Source organism: Manis pentadactyla, chromosome 19 (genome assembly GCF_030020395.1).
Source record: "Manis pentadactyla isolate mManPen7 chromosome 19, mManPen7.hap1, whole genome shotgun sequence".
In the NCBI taxonomy this organism is placed as follows: Eukaryota; Metazoa; Chordata; class Mammalia; order Pholidota; family Manidae; genus Manis; species Manis pentadactyla.
The window spans coordinates 6,638,108-6,656,778 of NC_080037.1; the positions used below are offsets into that span (position 1 = coordinate 6,638,108).

General features: G+C 45.7%; 1 protein-coding gene across 6 annotated transcripts; it reads right to left on the reverse strand.

Moving 5' to 3' along the window:
- Window positions 1–7,805: 7,805 nt before the first annotated feature.
- On the reverse strand, window positions 7,806–16,663 carry LOC118930830 (low affinity immunoglobulin gamma Fc region receptor II). 6 transcript variants are annotated; one of them, XM_057494980.1, is made up of 7 exons: window positions 16,336–16,659; window positions 15,506–15,763; window positions 12,740–12,994; window positions 11,910–12,032; window positions 10,176–10,232; window positions 8,239–8,276; window positions 7,806–8,139 (listed from the first exon to the last, which is right to left on the reverse strand). In XM_057494980.1, the coding sequence occupies exons 1-7, from the start codon at window positions 16,565–16,567 to the stop codon at window positions 8,056–8,058; spliced, it is 1,047 nt and encodes a 348-aa protein (XP_057350963.1). In that variant the 5' UTR covers window positions 16,568–16,659; the 3' UTR covers window positions 7,806–8,055. The 6 variants fall into 6 exon arrangements, with proteins under 6 accessions (XP_057350963.1, XP_057350965.1, XP_057350967.1 ...); XM_057494982.1 differs by lacking the exon at window positions 10,176–10,232 and having other exon boundaries at window positions 16,336–16,649; XM_057494979.1 differs by lacking the exons at window positions 7,806–8,139; window positions 8,239–8,276 and adding an exon at window positions 8,288–8,983 and having other exon boundaries at window positions 10,097–10,232; window positions 16,336–16,663.
- Window positions 16,664–18,671: the final 2,008 nt, after the last annotated feature.

Consider the following 18,671-nt stretch of genomic DNA (forward strand, 5'->3'; position numbering starts at 1 on the left):
TACTGAAGTACATAAAACAGATACTAACAGAATTAAAAAGGGAAATAGAGTGGAACTCATTTGTTTTGGAGACTTTAATGCACCACTCACGTCAACAGATCAACCAGACAGAAAGTAAATTAGGAAACATAAGCACTGTAACACATTACATCAGACGGACTTAAAAGATAACTATAGAACATTCCACCCAAAAGCCACAGGATATACGTTTTTCTCAAGTGTACATGGAACCTTCTCCAGAATAGATCATGTACTAGGCCACAAAAAAGAGTCTCAAAAAATTAAAAAGACTGAAATTGTATCAAGCAACTTTTCAGACCATAATGGTATGAAACTAGGAACAAATTACACAAAGAAAACAAAAATATCCACAAATACATGGAGGCCAAACAACATTCTTCTAAATAATCAATGAACAAATCGGAACAGCAATCAAGCAATACATGGAGATAAATGAAAGAGAAATAGAAGAGTCCAAAATTTGTGGGAGACAAAAGGGAAGTACATAGCAATACAGGCCTACCTCATGAAATAAGAACAATCTCAAGCAAACAGTATAAATTTACAACCAAAGAAACTCAAAAAAGAAGAACAAATGAATTTCAAAGTCAGTAGAAGGAGGGACATAATAAAGATTAGACCAGAAATGAATAAAATAGGAATAAAACAATGGAAAAAAATCAATAAAACCAAGAGCTGGTTCTTTGAGGAAATAAGCAAAATAGATAAATCCTAGGCAGACTTATCAAGAAAAAATGAGTATACAAATAAACAAAATCAGAAATGAAAAAGGAATTATTACAACTGACACCACAGAAATATGAAGAATTATTAGAGAATTCTATGAAAAATTATATGCCAATAAACTGGACAACCTAGAAGAAACAGACAAATTCCTAGAAAAGTGCAACCTTCCAAGATTGTTCCAGCAAGAAACAGAAAATCTGAACAGACCAATTACCAGTAATGAAATTAAACTGGAAGTAAAAAAAAGAATCCTTCAAAACAAATTCCAGAACCAGATGGCTTCACAGCTGAATTCTACCAAACATTTAAAGAGCTAAACCCATTCTTCTTAAAGTATTCCAAAAGGTAGAAGAGGAAGGAATACTCCCAAACTGATTATATGAGGCCAGCATCACTCTAATAACAACCCAGACAAAGACACTACAAAAAAAGATAATTACAGGCCAATATCCCTAATGAACATAGATGCAAAAATCCTCAACAAAATATTAGCAAACCAAATTCAAAAATATGTCAAAAGGATCATCCATCACAACCAAGAGATATTTATTCCAGGGATGCAAGGATGGTACAATATTTGTAAATCAATCAATGTGATACACCGCATTAACAAAAAGGATAAAACCCCCAGGATCATATCAATAGATGCTGAAAAAGCATTTGACAAAAATTTAACATCCATTCATGATAAAAACTCTCAACAAAATGGATATAGAGGGTACTTACCTCAACATAATAAAGGCCATATATGACAAACCCACAGCTACGTACTCAATGGCAAAAAGCTGGACACTTTTTCTCTAACATCAGGAAAAAGACAAGGACATCCACTCTTACCACTTTTATTCAATGTAGTACTGGAGGTCCTATCCATAGTAATCAGACAAAATAAAGAGACTCTGAAATTAAAAATAAAATCCATTTATAATCACATATAACAGAAAACAACATAGGTATAAATCTAACAATATGTACAGGATTTATATAATGAAAAGTGCATAACACTGATGAAAAAAAATTTTTTTAATCTAAATAAATGGAGAGAAATCCATGTCCATGGATTAGGAAACAACATAGTAAAGAAGTCATATCTCTCCCAAGTAATATGCTGTGTTTAATACAATTCCTGTCAAAATCCTAGCAAGATTTTTTGTAGCGATAGACAAAATCATTCTACAATGTATATGGAAAGACAAGGGAACTAGAATAGCTAAGACAATTTTGAAAAAGAAGAATAAAGTAGAAGGAACCAATCTACTGAATTTCAAACACTGCTATGTAGCTACAGTAATCAAGACTATGTGGTATTGGGAGAGGATAGATATGTAGACAAATGGAATGGAATCGAGAACCAGAAACAGACCCACACCATATGCCCCCAACTTTTTGATTTTTTGACAAAGGTGAAAAAGTAATTCAACCTGAGGAAAAGCAGTCTTTTTAACCAATAGTTGCTGAAGCAATTGGTCATCCATTGACAAAAAAAAAAAAAAAGAACCTTAACCCAAGTCTCACACCTCATAAAAAATGAACTCAAATGAATCATGGACTTAAATATAAAATGTAAAATTATAAAACTTTCAGAAAACTACAGGAGAAATTTCTTAAGGATCTAGTGCTAGGCAAAGAGCTCTTAGACTTGATACTAAAAGCATGATCTATTTAAAGACAGAGATTTTCATCAGCTATGTGGAAATCATAAATTGACAGTGACAGGTTTAATATGTTTGACTAAGAGTAGTTATAGAAATGTATTTCACAAAGTATTTGATGAGAAGTCCTAAGTAATCTTGCTGATATATATAGCTGTGTACTTTAAACACTCTCATGAAATTGTGCTTTTTATAAAAATAAAATAAAATAAATATAGGATATGCAATTTCAGTGGGCAGTTCACTGACCACAGTAAACAAAGAGACTTCTGGTGGGACAAATATCTTAGATGACTTTAAATCTATCCATATTCCTTGGTATATGCAAAAGTAGGAAATAAGAAAGGGGATATTATTCAAGACTAAAAATTATTTCAAACAGAACAGATTATGATGTATAAGATAGAAAGCAAATGAAAGGGAAGACTTGATCAAAAAAATCAAAAGTTAATTCTGTGAAAAGACTAATAAAATGGACTGTTGACAGATCTTACTAAGATAAAAAGAGTATAAAGATCTCTCCTTAGTATTCAACCATTGCACAACAATATTTTGCTTAATATCTACAGTAATGTTGGGATGACCCCAAATCTTAGACATGCTGTCATAGAAAATTGAGTTATAGGGAACTGAGTTTGAAGGGGGAAATGTTAATGAGAAGCAAGATAATGTTCCTGAAAGATCCCAGGAAATGTTCAGGTATTGGAGGAATTAGGTACAACACAACCTGTAGATCAGAAATGATTTTAAAAATAAGAAGGCAGCTGGAATGTTTGTATAAGGGGAAGTTAGATCCTTAGGGCTTCTCTCCAACCCAAGGAGAGTAGGTGTGCCCCAGGTTACTAATTTCCCCCCACCATAGTTTAATTCTCAGGAAAAATTAAACCAGCAGGCAGATGCAGGTGAACTCAGGTGAGTCAAGTGAATATGAGGTGTGGCATCACTGGCATCTGCAATGCCACCCAGGCACCCTTTCTCAGAATGCCCTGGCAAACATCCTCTAGTCAAGCAAGGAAGTAAACCAAGAAAAAGGAAGACATAAGTTCAGGAAAAAGGGAATTTAATACAAATGACAGATGAAGGGAAGTCCCGGGACAACAGCTATGTGGGGGGCCTAGAAATCCAGCAATCCATATTTGTGTTGAAGAACAGAGAATTCCAGAAGGGTCTTCCAGAGGATGAATTTAAAAAAAATGCACAACTGGAAAACTATTTGGTGTATTTAACTACATGGGAAAGAGTATTAAGCTGCTTCAGAATGTTTTTAGAAAAACTGGGAAAGGCTAATAGGCACATTGAAAATTAAACAAATGACAAAAATGAAGTAGTTATCTCGGGCTGGAGGGAAAGATTGTTCAGGAAAGGAATGCAATCAGAGAATACTCTTTGTCTCAGTAACAAACAGTAGTTGAAAAATTGTAAATGGTAGTTGTAGAATAAAGCTATACTGCAGCCCTGCGTAAAGAAAAGAGAAACTAAGTAACCATGGTATAGTAAGAGTAGTCTTCATATTCTATAACAGGATATCAGTTGGATAATATCTAATATTGAAAAACCAAGAAATAGAAGCATATTGTATTATTTGGAAATATGGAGGAAAATTAATGGAAGACATAGTTAAAATTGCTGAAAATAATTGCTTCTGGGGAACAGGACTGAAGGGATGTGAGGGAAGGGGTAAGAAATAGCTACTTCTTATTATTTGCCTTGTAGTCTGTCACACAATCCAAATAATGTGTGTGCGTTATAATTTAACAGAAAATTAAAAAATTAATTCAAAAATGAAAGAAAGCATTTTTGTCACATATACATTTAAAGACACTCACATGCAGAAAAATCATATAGACCACATTGCTGTGCAATAAAAGTGGAAAATAACAAAAAAATACATAGTTCTCATTCGCCTTGGAAATAAACCAGACAAAATAAAATAGTCTTCTAAATAAACTTTAAGAAGAAAATGAAGCTAAAGTTATAAACTATTTAGAAACAAACAACAAAGACAGGAGTACATCTCAAAATCTAATGGGTGCAGCCAAAATAGCAATAACAGGAAAAGTTGTAGCCTTTTTTGAATTTTTTTTGAAACAGAAGTTTGAAAAAAAATGAAATGAACAATACAGTAAATCTATAATCAAGTAGAAGAAAGAAATAATGCATTAGAAAACAAACAAAAGGCAAAGACTCCATCAGCAAGTTGAAAGCTGTGACAAGACTATAGACAAACATTTATCAAGTCTGATTAAGATAAACAGATATAGTGGTCAAAGTGGTTGATTCTCCAACAATCAATCCATCTCAAAATGACTAAGGTAAGTAAGTTATGGTAGGTAATCTCATTCCTCTTTCTAGTGATTGATTTAGGAATGGGCCTGTGATCCACTCATAACCAAGATGATAGAATGAAAAGATTGCTGGAGAAAGGTTTCCTCACTCTTAAGAGACACACAAAAGAGACAGTCCTTTTCCTTCTCCAGATATTTGGTTATGATGCTTAGAACTGGTAGAATCATTTTGCTGCTAGCCCAAGGGCAGTGCTCAAAGGATTACAGAAAGGTGGACGTAAGTCCTGATGTACTGGAGACACCCTGTCTCTGAACTTTTTATGTGAGACAATACATTTCCTTATTGTTCAAGCCAGTTTGAATCATGGTTTCCTGTTATTTCCAGATGAAGACATCTAACTGATAAAGAAAGACCAAAAGCTAGGTAGGAAGGGCAATATAAGTACAAACACAAAAATTATTACCAAAAAAAGAAGAAAAAAAATACAATGTACAGCTGCACACCAATAGAATGGATGATTTCCGAGGAAACTAAGATATTTCAAAATTGACTCAAAAAGAGATAGAAAAACCTGACCAGACCAATAATGACAGAAAAGTTTGTCAGAGATCTATCCTAAAAAAGGTAGCAATCCCATGTGATATAGCAGACTTGCAGCAAATCTAAATTAGTTCATTTAAAGGGATGTTGGAGGACCTTAGAAACTATAAGAAGCAGGGAAGATTCAGGGGTAGAAGTTGGTCTCATCTGAGCAGTGCCTTTGGGATGAATGACCTTCACCTGCTTTCGGGAAGTGCCTTACTCTGTTTAAGATGTAAATTCCACGGAAATAGTACCTCATTGGCTCAGCTTGAGTACATGGTCTCCTCTGGAATAAGGGATAGTGTTATCCCACCTACTCACAGGGACTGAGAGGGGAGGTAGAGCTATTTTGCTAAAGTAAAATCAGGCTCTGTTAGTAGAATTAGGGGAAATTCATGGTGGGAAAGGAACAGTAACACACTCCATTACAGACTGGCAAAAATTAGAAATGCCCAACATCGGCAAGGGTGTCAGGAAATCAGTGCCCTAATATTCTAATGCCAGTGTAATAAAATAATTTACATGTAAGTGAAAGGAAATAAGTTGCTACTATTTATGTAACTTATGCAAGTAGAACATGTACACTGCTTTTTCAAAGACGACGTAAGAGTGTCCTTTGAACCAATTATTCTACTTCTAAGAATTTATCCTGCAGAAATCCTCACACAAAGGTATCATACAGGAATGCTGTTCATTGCAGCATTATATGCAACAATGAAAAATTGGTAACATTTCAAATGTTGGCTAAATAAAATATAGTATAGTGTTTGTATTCTATAATACTGTATAAACCTTAAAAAGAAAATACGGCCACAGAAAGAGCTCCATAATATACTATTAATCAAAATAACCCAACTGCATAAGTGAGTGTAAAGTATGACCCCATTTATGGTCTTTAAAAAAACGATAAATATGTATTAGATGCATACCAAAGAATCCAGAAATATACACCAAATGTCTGATAAATGGTTACCCACAAAAGGGGCAATAGGATTGGGTGGGTGGGATGAGAACAAAGGGAATTTTCACTTTTACCTTTTATATTTCTGTATTACTTGAGTTTACATGCTTACAATGAGCATGAATTTTTTCCCATGTGCACCAGTGAACATGTAGAAATATAATGTATTCCAATTTAGAAATACAAATACACATATTGCAATAGGAACATTGATTGACATCTTCAAATATGAGCATTGATTATTTCTGGTTTGTGGGTTTACAGGGGATCTTAACGATCCTTTGCTTATCTGTATTTTAATTTTATAAAAAGAATATTAGTGTAATAAAATAATTTACATGCAAATGAAAGTTAATAAGTTGTTACATTGTAACTTATACAGGGGCATACGTTGTTACTAAAAAAACGGGCAAGGGTATGTGAACAGGAAAATTACAAAAGAAGATATAGGAACAGCTAATACTCTTAAACTCTTTAATTCCAGAGCATGTACTTTGGCATAAAGTAAGCCCTCAATAACCCAGTAATTCCAATGACTATTCCTTAACTATTACAATAATATGTGAGTATGAAATCTGGTTGTGAGATGGTAAAAAGTGAGGTTCATAGAAAGCTATGCAAACTACCCCACGAGGGAAGCTACTAAATCCAGAAAGCCGGAATGTTGCACAAGGAGGCTGTGTTGAGTCCCAGGAAAGCAAGTGCTCTCCAAAGGCGCCCAATGAACCCCCCACCCCCCTCCACCCCCGGGGAAGCTGTCAGTCATTTCTAACCTGCCAGGATGGCTTCTCTGAGAAGGTCACATATTTTGGTGAACAATAATAGGAGAACAGCAGGGCAGGAAGAGTCAGCAATCTCCACTGAGGGCTCATCTGAAGTTTGGCTTCCTGAGAACTGGTGTTACAAAACAAAGTGATTATTTTATTTGCCATGGGACTAAGAGGAAGAAGACACGGAAACCAGAACACAAATTCATTGGCGGAAGAGTATTCCGTTTTAAGAAGAGGGATATTCACTCCACACTCCAAATCTTTCCTCTCCTATACCTCCTACCCATTACTACCTTCCCAAGACGTGTGTCATTGAAAGGAAACAGACCCCGGATCAGTCTACACTCCAAACAATACAATCTTTAAAAGATGAAGGGAATGTTTTTATAGTACTTCATTTTTTCACTTTTTTATTGAAGCATAGTTGATATACAATATTATATTGGTTTCAAGTACACAATGTAGTGATTCGACAGTTATATACATTATTAAACGCTCATCCCAGTGTAGTTAGTATCTGTCAACCTTGAAAGATGTTACAAAACTAGTGACTATATTCTCTATGCTGTACTTTTATCCCCATGATTTATATTATGATCGAGATTTTGTGCCTCTGTAGTATAAAAGTAATACATAATCTGTATAGAAAAACAAAATGAAAAGCACATATAATTCTATCACCCTGAAACAACCCCTTTTACTATGTTGGCAATATGTTCGTTTGTGTCAACATTTCTGAAATCATACATACTTCTATAATGTTCTCATGTAACCTGTGACATAAGTACTTCCCACGTTGCTACAATCTCTTAATAAAGGTAATTTTTATTGGCTGCGTGCACACGGAGGAGTCTGGGAGGCAGAAGGGCTGAGGCATGGAAGGAATCGGTAGTCAGTCGTCTGGGTCGTGTATTCTGCGGCTTTCGGGACAGGGACCTTCAGGGGCCACGTGCACAACTCGGGAAGAGTCCTTCTCCGCTGGAACCTCCCTGGGGCCGGAAGACAGCAGTCCCGGCCTCTCCGCTTCTCTTCCCCAAGTCGGGCAAGACAGAGGACGCTAAATGTGGTTCTGGTAATCCGAGGTTTCCTCCTCTGGCGCTTCCGGGTGCATGAGAAGGGAATAGGTGATGGTGTTCTCAGCCTGGAGAAAGCGGGGGGAAGCAGTGATGGGCCACAGAGAAGTCAAGGGCGGAGGCGACGGAAGGGGCACCAGGGGAAGGGCGTGGCAGGGAAGGCTCACCTCCCTTTTGGCAGCCTCTTCGGCGTCAGTGAGAGGGGCTGTGGGCAAAGAGGACAGAGGTCAGGGAGGGCACTGCCAGGAGGAGGGCCTACCTGCGCTGCTGCTGAAGCTGCAGAAACAGAGCCCAAAGCAGACCCGAGGCCAGGACGGCCGACCCCGGCTCAGGCCCGCAGGCCAAGCGCCTTGCCCGCCGCCCGCCCTCCGTGCCCCCGACACGGCCTCCCCCACACTGGCAAAGGGGAGCAATCATCTGTGCCGCGCTCTTTTCAGAGAGCTGCCGCGTTTTCCTAGAAGAAAGCTTTCGGGGGAATCTGCCATACTGGGGAAGAGGTGAGGGGTGGTCAGGGTCAGGGCGAAGGCAAGTCCAGATTTTTGCCAGCGTCAGACTTCAGGGATAAAAGGCCAGTTTCCACACTGGCCACATGTCGTGTGTCTTTGTTGGGACTAGGAGGAATCTGAAACTGCACGACATTAAAAAGAAAGACAGTGAGAGTGAGTAAACGAGGTTGGAGGGAAGGAGAGAAGGAAGCCAGCTACCTAGCCAGTACTTTCCCCAGTGAGTATCTAAAACACACCGCATTCCCTCCTGGTTTTTGCCAGTAAACTCACTTTGCCAGTAAAAAGCAGCCTCAGTATTTGCAAAGCCGCATTCCTCAGGAAGTGGGGGGGGAGTCTGAGACAATGCATCTAGTCTCTTCACTCATCCCGCGGACACAAAGGGCCCCTGTGTGCCACGCTCGGAATTCTAGGACAAACCACATTCTGAATTCTCCTTTGCATGCATCCCTCAACAATCCCAGGGCCTAGCTCTGCCTTTTGGGAAGCCATCGGCCCCACTGGCTGGCTGTGAAATTAATGCTTTGGACAATATGTTTATGCCAGTGTAGACAGAATCAAGCATCAGAGTGGCCAATCCAGCTGTGTTTGGTTTGGCCGTGGTGCGGACTCAGGCCCGTATCCCTACTTGGCCTGGCCAAGGGACATAAAGGCCTCGCTCAAAGCGCAGCTGGACAGGTGCCATTTTGCTCAAGCTCTCAAATCTGTTGGTTCCGCTCTGAGTCATGCTCCAACCAGCCATCGGAGGTGGGGTCCTCGAGGGCCTCTTTTTCCTGTCCATTTCTGCTGTCTGGGGGCTCCAGAGAAAATGCCAGGGTCTTTGTGCTCTGGCTTTACCTACAGCCAGGAAGTTGCCCGGAATACCCGCTTTTAGCCCGCCCACCACCTGGAAGAGCTGAGAGGTTGTCCAGGCCGACTGCCTCATTTCCTCAATGAGGTGACTAAACCTCATGGTGGGGAATGATGCTCAAGGCGCCACTGTACAGTGGTGACAGAGCTGGGGCCAGGCCCATGTCTACTAAACCTACACAAGTGGGCATCAGAACCAAACTTTGCCCACAAAGTGGTAAAGCCCCCTGATTGACCTAGTCCCCCAGAACACCCTCAAGCCCACATCATCTCTTAGCGTTCCGGTAAGAGCTGAGCCCCAACGCCGTTGTCCCTTTCACTGCACTCCAGTGCTTATTCCCCAGGCCCCTTCTCCTTTCCTTTTAGAATCCCCCACTCGCTTAATCCTATTTACCTCAGATTTAGCCTCTAACCCTCGTGTACCAGCTCTGCCAAAGCCCCACAGAAGGACCCACACATCTAGGCTTCCCGGCTCTGGAGGCGTCCCCAGGGTTCCTGGCCCCAGACCTTTGGACGTGGCCCTCGCTCTCCATCCGGGACAGGCGTGCCTCTTCCCATCCCCAGTGAGGTCCTCTCTCGGCCCAGGAGTTAGTCTCAGAACTGACCAAGCAATTTGAGCCCCCGCCCTCCTCCCACTGCCCCCTCCCTCTCCTCTGCTCCCAGCTGAACTCACACAAGCCACTTCTTGCTGTCAGTCCGTCTGGCAGCCCCAGGTGGGGTGTCATGAGTCCCCAAGGGGGAGCTGCACTCACCTGGCTCCTCAGGGAAGGCCTCTCCCATTTCCCTGCTCTCAGGGGTTCCTAGGAGAGCTAGGAGGGGCACATAGGAGGTTAGTAGGATTATGGGGGGACCCTGAGTCCTCAGGCCAGGGACAGGATTGGGCTAGAATCAACACACACCTTTCCCCTGCACAGACCCTCCTCTCCTCTCCACTCCCCGGCTCTCCTGAACAGGGAGTGCCCTGGCGGGTAACAGGGCTGGTCCAGAGACCCACAGGTCTGCTAAGCTAACCGTGGAGACTCCTGGGACTGCAGGAGGGCCGCTCCACTGCACCTATTGAGGCTTGCTCTGCCTTTAAAAAGCACCTCTCTCTCTACCTACCTATCTATCTCTCTATCTACCTATCTATCTACCTATCTCTCTATCTCTCTATCATCATTTACTTATGATCATGAGGTCCTGGCTAAGAACTGGTTGCAAAATGCTTTGAGAGGTATTAGCAGTATTATTTTCTGTTTCTCAGTGGCTACTTTCCCCCTTTCCTTCCCCTCGGTGTCTTTAACTCTCTAGCCAGCTGGCTTCACAGTGTGATGAGCTGTGATAATTTGCATATCAGATGGATTTCTACGGCACCTTCCCATCTCTCTCAGCTCCTTTACATTAGGACAAAGGGGGAAAGAAGCTGCTTTCCAAGAGTGGAAGTTCTTTAGCTGATCTGTCAGTGAACAAGTGTCATTAAGCCTCTTGCTGTGTGGCAACCACTGCGCTAGGTGCTGGGGGAAGCGAAGGGGGAGGAGCCGGGCTTCTTGCCCGCCCCCGCCCGCCCCCCCCAGGGCTCTTGTCGGCCCCCTTGGGACACAGCTCAGTTCTTTCATGAGCTTACATGGTCTCCAGCCTTTGCCCATCCTTCTGCTGTGCCCCATCTCTCCTCTCCTTCTGCCTTGCAATTTATGGCTTCAGGGGCATGAAGCTGCTTACAGCCCCGTCCTGCGTCTTCCTCTGACTCCCATCCCGGCCACAATCTTCCTCGCTTCCAAGCTGTGGTCCCCATGCCTGGCTAACCGCTGCCCACACACATCACCTGCTCCATCCCAACAGCAGCTCATACCTACATGCTGTTCGCTAGGCACTAGGCATGGTTATAAGAGCTTCATCTTTGTGACACCTTGTTCATCCTTGGAACAACCCAAGAGGTAGGTTCTGTGACATCCTCATTTTCCAGATGAAGACACTAAGGCACAGGGACGCTGACTCACTCACCCAGGCGCGTGCGGCTGGTGCACTGGAGCTGAGACTGGAACTCAGGCAGTCCGGGCCCCACCGTGTGCTTCAATCACTACACAACACTGCTTCCCCATGAAAACAGCTCGAACTGCCCCAGCCAAGGCTGGGTTTTGTGGGGTCTTCTCTCCTCATCATAGCCCTTGCATTTCTCTAACATTAGTCTCATCCCAACATTATAATGATCTTTTTTTTTTTTTAACTTCTGTCTTCCCCACAATACTGTGAAGTCCTTGAGGGAAGGGATAGGACTCCTTTTTCTTGGTATCATCCGTGGTGTCTAGCACAGTGCTTCACACTTAAGCGAGTTTGTTCAAGCCTTACTGAATGAATGAATTACTAAATGAATTATCAAATAAAATACGGGGCTGTATCTGAATGCTAAGGATTCTCTAGTCCAAAGATAAGAGTTCTGGCATTGTTCCCGGTTGGGGCCTTGGTCAGATACAAACTGATGACAAGAGGGACTGAGAGATGCCACAAACCTGAAGTCCGCTTTTGCCTGAGATGGAGCCAGGTTACTATGGCAGCAAGAATGGCCACTGTGGCAATCCCTATGACCACAGCCACAGCTATCGTCACCAGCGAGGAGTGGCTCGAGCTGGACCCTGGGGAAGACAGACCTCAGGACAGGCAGTACTCGCCCTACCCACCTCCACCCCACTCACCCTCCTCCAACCCTCTAGTCCTGTGCATCATGTCTGGATCACTCACAGCTGCAACCTTACCTCCTCCCCAACCTACCTGCGCAGAACTGTTGTGTGTGGCCTTGTGCCTCCCCTCTACCCAGATTAAGTTCCCTACGAATTTAAAAAGGACACAATGTTGAATGCGTAGGGCAGACAAAGGGTTCCTCTTAGCACTCAGGGGTGGAAGAGAGAGGGACCTGAGCCCCCCATAGTTAGAGGCATGACCTCTGGATTCAGCACAGCCTGGCACTGCTGGGAACACACCATGTCTTTGGGAAAGAACGGGCCCATGTGCACTGAGAAGAAACGAGGAAAATCTCAGTTCTTAGGAAATCCATGCAGCAATACGGGAGCTCTGCTCGGCTGCTGTCTTAAGGGTGGGGCCTGCATGAAAAAGTGGCCCATAGCCTTTTCACTTACACCTGGTAGCTGAGGACTCTGAGCTGCGGCCCCTAATCCTACCGACGTGCCAATACTTAACAAGGACCTCGTATCTCTCCTCTTCGATCCAGAGCCCAATTTTGCTGTTGTGGCCATTTTCCAGACATACCTGTGGGCCCATATGACCCTAGCACTAACTGTCCATTCAATCGTCTCCCTCCTTTCCACGCTTACAGAGTTCCCACCTTGAACAGTGATGGTCAGAGGCCGGGACGAGTGCCGCATCTGCCCTATGACCCCGGTGCAGTGGTATGAGCCGCTGTGACTGACGTTCGCTCGAGGGATGGAGAAGCTGGAATTCATATGGGAAAATTTCCTGGGTTTTCCGTCCTGGAAGAATGTGACCTTGTACAGAGACTTGTTTTTCCAGCTGTGGCACCTCAACAGGATGGGCTCCGGCTCCTGGAACACCAGGCGAGGGGTCTGGAGCAGCAGCCAGTCTGAAAGACACAAATGGACCACAGGACCCGGGAGCTCTTGGCTCAACTCTGAGACATAGACCGTCCTCGGGGATGGGACCTGATGTGTGCAGGGAAGAGCTTACGCTTGGCATCAGACAGTCTGGGTCTCTAACTCTGGCCCCATCATTTATGAGCCCTGTCATCTTGGGAAAGTGGTTTAACTCTTCTGGGCCTCTGTTTCCTCATCCAAGAAAATGGGCATAATAATACCATGCATGTACAGTAGCTCTGGCACACAGCAGGTATTCAGGATATGCTCGTGTTCTCTTTCCAGTCCTGGGAGAAGGCAGGCACAGCCCTGCCCTGCCCAACAGGCCCCTGCAGGAAGGAGACAAGAGACTGAGGTGCAGGAGAGAGGCATCCGCTCTGACCTGACGTGGGAGACAGCACGTGAGGGGGATGCAGCAGAGACGGGTGTCCTTGGGGGGAGCAGGAAGTAATGGACAGCAGCAAATACTAGCTTATTGGGTGAATGTTATAAAAGTAAATGTGGAGCTCAGCCTCAGCAGGGTCTCTGTCTGAAGGTACCAGGGTCACGATGGGTCATTAGCCTATTAGGTACATTTCCCCTCCCCAACTTTCATCCTTTTACTGATAAAGAAAATATATTGAATTTTCATTGCATAGGGAACAGAGCCTATTCTATAGGGAATAAAATGGGTTTTCCTACTCCTGACATCAGCCCATACATACCTTTTTTTCTAAAGCTATAGCCCACAGCAGAGTTGTTATTGGAAACAAAGGTAGGGAAGCAGATACCAGGTAAACTGAAAGGGAGCAGGGGGCACAGAAAGAATGACCTCAGCCACACGTGTGCCAGTCACTCCTAGTCCCTGCAGCAAATACGCACAAGGCCGACCTAGTCTCTTAACTCCCTGGTGACCCACCTGCCGCGGGTGCAGGAGAAATTGTTCAGGACCAAAGCAGTGAGTGGGAACAGAGAGAAAAGTCCAAGCCACAGCGGCAGTGCGACAGTCCAGAGGGAGGGCAGAGGAGCACCAGATCTTGCTACTCATGTCACACAAGCTGGAAAACTCTTCATCTCCCCCGGCGAGGCACACCTGCATTCCGCACACGCCCTGCCTTCCCGGCCTGCCCGTTCCTCCCCTTAGAGAACTGGCGCCCTCGCGAGACACTCCACTCCAGGGTGAGGCTGAGCAGTCCGCCTCCCCTAGATCGCCTCTTCTATAAAGACTGCAGTAGGGCAGGTGGGAATGTAAGGGTTGTTACAGGCAGAACCCAAGAAAATGTCAAAACTGCTGCCATGTAGCATCAGCAACCAGCTCTGGGGCATCTCATCCCCCCCGGTGGCCCCGCTGCAGGAGGTGTGAGGTGCTAGAAGAGCCTGCGCTTCCCTGCACCGTCCGCTGGGGCCAGGTTCTCACTGGAAAGTGGGGACAGTCTGCCTTGGGCCGGTCCCTGCCGGACAGTCACCTTAGGTCTCCTTGAGGACATTTATCTTGATGCAGATCTTGAGGGCAGGGCCCAGCTTTATGTTCAAGGCTCTCATGAGGTGACCTTTGAGCAGTAAAAGGGCCTTTCCTTCTGTCTCCTGGGAACCAAACGACCTCCGGGAAGCCTTGTAGAGAAGTAACAACACCCCCCAACCCAGCCCACCGACGTACTCATTCTGGGTGGCGGGGGCCCCTCAGATCCCCCCTTCCTGGAGGGCTGGGGCACCAAGGTCCCAGCTCTGCCAGGCCCCTGGGGCTTCCCCCAGGCCTGTCACCTCCTGCCAGGCGGCACAGGGAGCCTCAGGACAGCGGTGCCAGCCCACCTGGCCTGCTACGTACTTTGTAGGAAAGTTTGAGGATCAGGTGAGGGAAGGGGTCTCAAGTGAAGAGTAACAGTGATAATTTTCACGAATCACTTTGTACCTCTTCTTTATGGAGAAACTACTTTTGGCTCGGAGCTTTTTACAATCATGAAGCAGTTGAGCAGACATTTCTGAAGCCCTGCAACACAGTTCCACCACTTTCACATCGGGCTTCACGGAGGGCAGGAGGGCAGGGAGGTACCCGTTCTCACCAGAACTGATGACAGAGGCAATAGTATCCCATTGAGCAGATGAGGAAACTGAGACTCAAGGGTAAATGGGTTCATGACGTTTCCATGGCCAGGAATTTCCAGGGCCAGGATGTCTGCCTATGCTTTTCGACTGTGCCGCAAAAGCAGGTTTTCATGAAGTGGAAATTTCCTTCTGCTTCTGTCACAGTCCAGCTGCCTATCAGTGGCCTTTTAACCTTCTTGCTTAGCCAGGAATGAGGCAAAACAGCCTAACATTCTGAGGAATCTTAGAACTTCCACCCCATCACGGTACCAAACAGAGGGGGTTGGTGAAAAGGGAAATGAGTGGACAAAAACGACTTCAAACAGCTCATAGCGATGCTTCCCAATAAACAGGCCACCCCCCTTCCTAAAAACCCCTGCCTTGTAAGCAGTTCATCTCTCCCTGTCCTCCCAGACCCTCCCCGCCCTTCCTGCACGGACCAGAAATCACATCCAGATGCACAGGGTCGCTGAGGCTGGTCTGGTCGGTCTGGCACCTGTAGTCCCCCCTGTGGCTGCTGCTGGCCTTGAAGCCGTAGCGTGGCCGGACCTGGGTCCGGATGGAGCTCCCGTTAAAGAACCACTGGGTGGGGGTGTCCTCAGGCGAGAGGGACCCCCGGCACCTCAGAGTCACATAATCCTCCCGGAGCACGTTGATCCAGGGGGGCTCGAGGTCCACCACAGCCTTCGGGAGATCCGCTGAGGGGCGGAGAGAGGAGGCACATTAGGAAAGGGGACCCCAAAGCCTAAGCAGACCCCCAAATTCCAGACAGTGAACACCTGCGGTCCTGCTGGGGACGTTAGGGGTAGGACTCGGCCCAGAACTGCCCTGCAGCTGAAGGCGGTTCCTCTGAACCAGACACCCCAACACAGGGCGCCACTACACGCAAGCTAGAGGAGTTATCAACACACGGGGACAACCTAAGCAGCTGAAACTAAAATTGCCTGGCTCTTGATTTTATTTAGACAGAGGAAGGCGATTGAGAGAGGGGACTTCGGTACTTTCTGGGATGATACCCGCAACCTCCTGCCGTCACAGGACCAGCAGCTGTGAAGCACCGGTGCCCCCTGACTGCGCTTCTCCTGCTTCCCTGGGAGGAAGCACGGAGGGAGGAGGGGGGAGAGGGTGCGGAGCATCTTCTGGGAGCAATTACTCTTTCCTGGCTCTGCCTCCGTCTGGGTTAGTGGTGCATTCAGGACACCCCGAGAGAGGTGCTGGGAGCAGAGGGAGAGGGGAGCTGGCGGGGGAGAGGGTGCGGGGGAGCTCTTACCAGGTGTCCCGGCCACAGGAGCTGTAAGGGAGAAAGCAAAGATGAGCCTGGAGTTCGGATTCGGTGGTTCGGCACTGTGAATAATCACCTCCTTGCAAAGCCCCTTGATCCCCTTGCTTTTCCCTGTCTCCATGAAATCCACTTGCATTTTCCATGCCTCTACAGTCCAGCTGTTACTGAAATGGCCACATGAGCAGGCAGGTTGGTGTGGCTGTAAATTTATGGTCACCATATTCAGCAGAAACGGAACTGCTATTCTGACCCTTTGTTCTAGTAAACCTGCTCTCCTGGCTGTGACGCTCACCGACTCCCCACTCCGCCAGCCTCCTGGTCCCTCTCACTTCAGCTGACGCCGGCCTTTGGATGCATGTATTTCCCTCCCAGTCTTCCCCAGATAAGTGTCTGTGTTCACCATCTACCCACTTACTCACTCCTGAGAGCTGCAAGTCATCTTCTATTCCTCTCTCTCTCCCAAACCCCATCCCCCTCACACCTGCATACCCTGTTGATTCTGCTTTCAACTTAGATCTTGAACTTCACTGCATGTAAATCGCCACCACTGTGGTCTAGGTTGCCACCAGCTTTCTCCCACTCCCAACTGGTGTCCTTACTTCTTTTGTCCTCCTTACAATTCATTTTGCACACAGAAGCTTGAGCTGTCTTTTAAATATCAAATAGATAATGTCAGACCCCTGCTTACAAGCATTCAGCGACCTTCCTTTGCTCTTAAAATGAAATGTAAATATTTGAAAGGCCCTTTCCAATTCATATGTATGCCTTTGTTAGTTTAGTAGAATATAAACTGAAAGAGGGCAATAGCCATCATAATAGTACTGTTAATGCTCTGGAAATCACTTGTTGAATGAGTCTAGGTGGGAGATAAGACAACCCAGAGTCGTATGACAATAGCGAGTGAAGAAGAGGACATGGACAGGACAGAGGGTTAAGAGGCGGAACTGAGAGAAGCTGGCACTTGATGAGTTGGGTGGGGGGTGATGTAAGTGGCTGACTAGGAAAAAGGTTATTTGTGCTCACACAAGTATAAATGTTAGAAGGAGAAGAACATTTAGAAGGAGATGAAAAGTTGGATTTTGAGGACATTTTGTTTCTGAGCTAGCAGATCAGTTTGGAGTGTTCACCTGGTGGGTGGAAATACAAAGCTCACAAAAGCAGGAGAGAGGTTCCGAAGTTACTGACGGAAGTCATGGCTAGAAAGCAGGGCGCGCAGCATTGGCAGTGAGGCGAGCGGAGCAGGAGAATGGGTAAAGGGCAGACTGAGAGGAGGAGGAAGAGAAGACACAAGAAAGAGATGAGAAAAGGAGAGAGAAGTCACCTGCCTTTCATCCATTCCACATTCAACAAATAGTAGCCAATACTAAATATGTTCACACTAATATAGTCCTTGTGAGGCAGACAAAGACCTTGTACTTTGGGTCAGGAGGCTCTCTGTCTTGGTCACTGGTAAATCCCCAAGTCCCAGGACAGTGACTACACATAGCAATTTATTTAATGTTTAAGCAGTTTAAATTTGTTTAATGTTTAAAACAGGCAGTTTGTGGAATCTGTGGAAAGGAGAAAGGGCAGTGCACATGTTGCCTGGTATAGAGGTTGCCACTGTGGGTAATGGGAACATGTTAGCAGGGTGGAATTTGGGCTTATTCAGCAGGCAGTGGGGCACGGAAGGTGTTTATAGGGGAGAAAATTAGGGTCTTAGGCCAAGAAGGAGGGCTATTTTCTGACCATATTCTCAGTTGTGGGCCAGCAGCAGAGACTGATGGTGCAATGGGGGCAGGGGGTGCTGGGTAAGAAAAGATGGAGTAAATCCTTGGTGATTTTGCAAAAGAGCAAATGGAAGGAAATACCAAAAGCCTCTCGCAGGAGCTGTGCCTGGGTGACCGGCACGCTGGCAGCTCTGTTGGCCCCGACAGAGAAGCATCCGGCCTCTCTAGACCTGGGCTTCCCCCCGGGGAATATGAGGTTGTTCAGTGCGCACTCTGCACGCCCATCTTCAGTCTGTTCCTCCTGCTCATCGGGGAATACTCTCAGTTCCCCACCTCTCCCTCCTGCTCCAGAACCACCCAGCACTGACAGCCAGGGTTCCCGGAGCCGGCCAGTTACTCTTGGTCACAGCACATGACCTGGAGAGTGGCCTCAGGTCTGCCTCGGTGGCCATCCTGAGGTGGGTTTGAGGGTGGAGCCCCAGGACTGAGCTTGGGGGACAGCCCTGGCACTGGGGCTCCTCTAGGTGCCCTCCTCTAAATCCCCTCCCCGAGCAGAGCCAGGCCCTGTCCCCATGTCTGTGCAGTGCAAGGAGGCCCCCATGATACCTCCGGTCT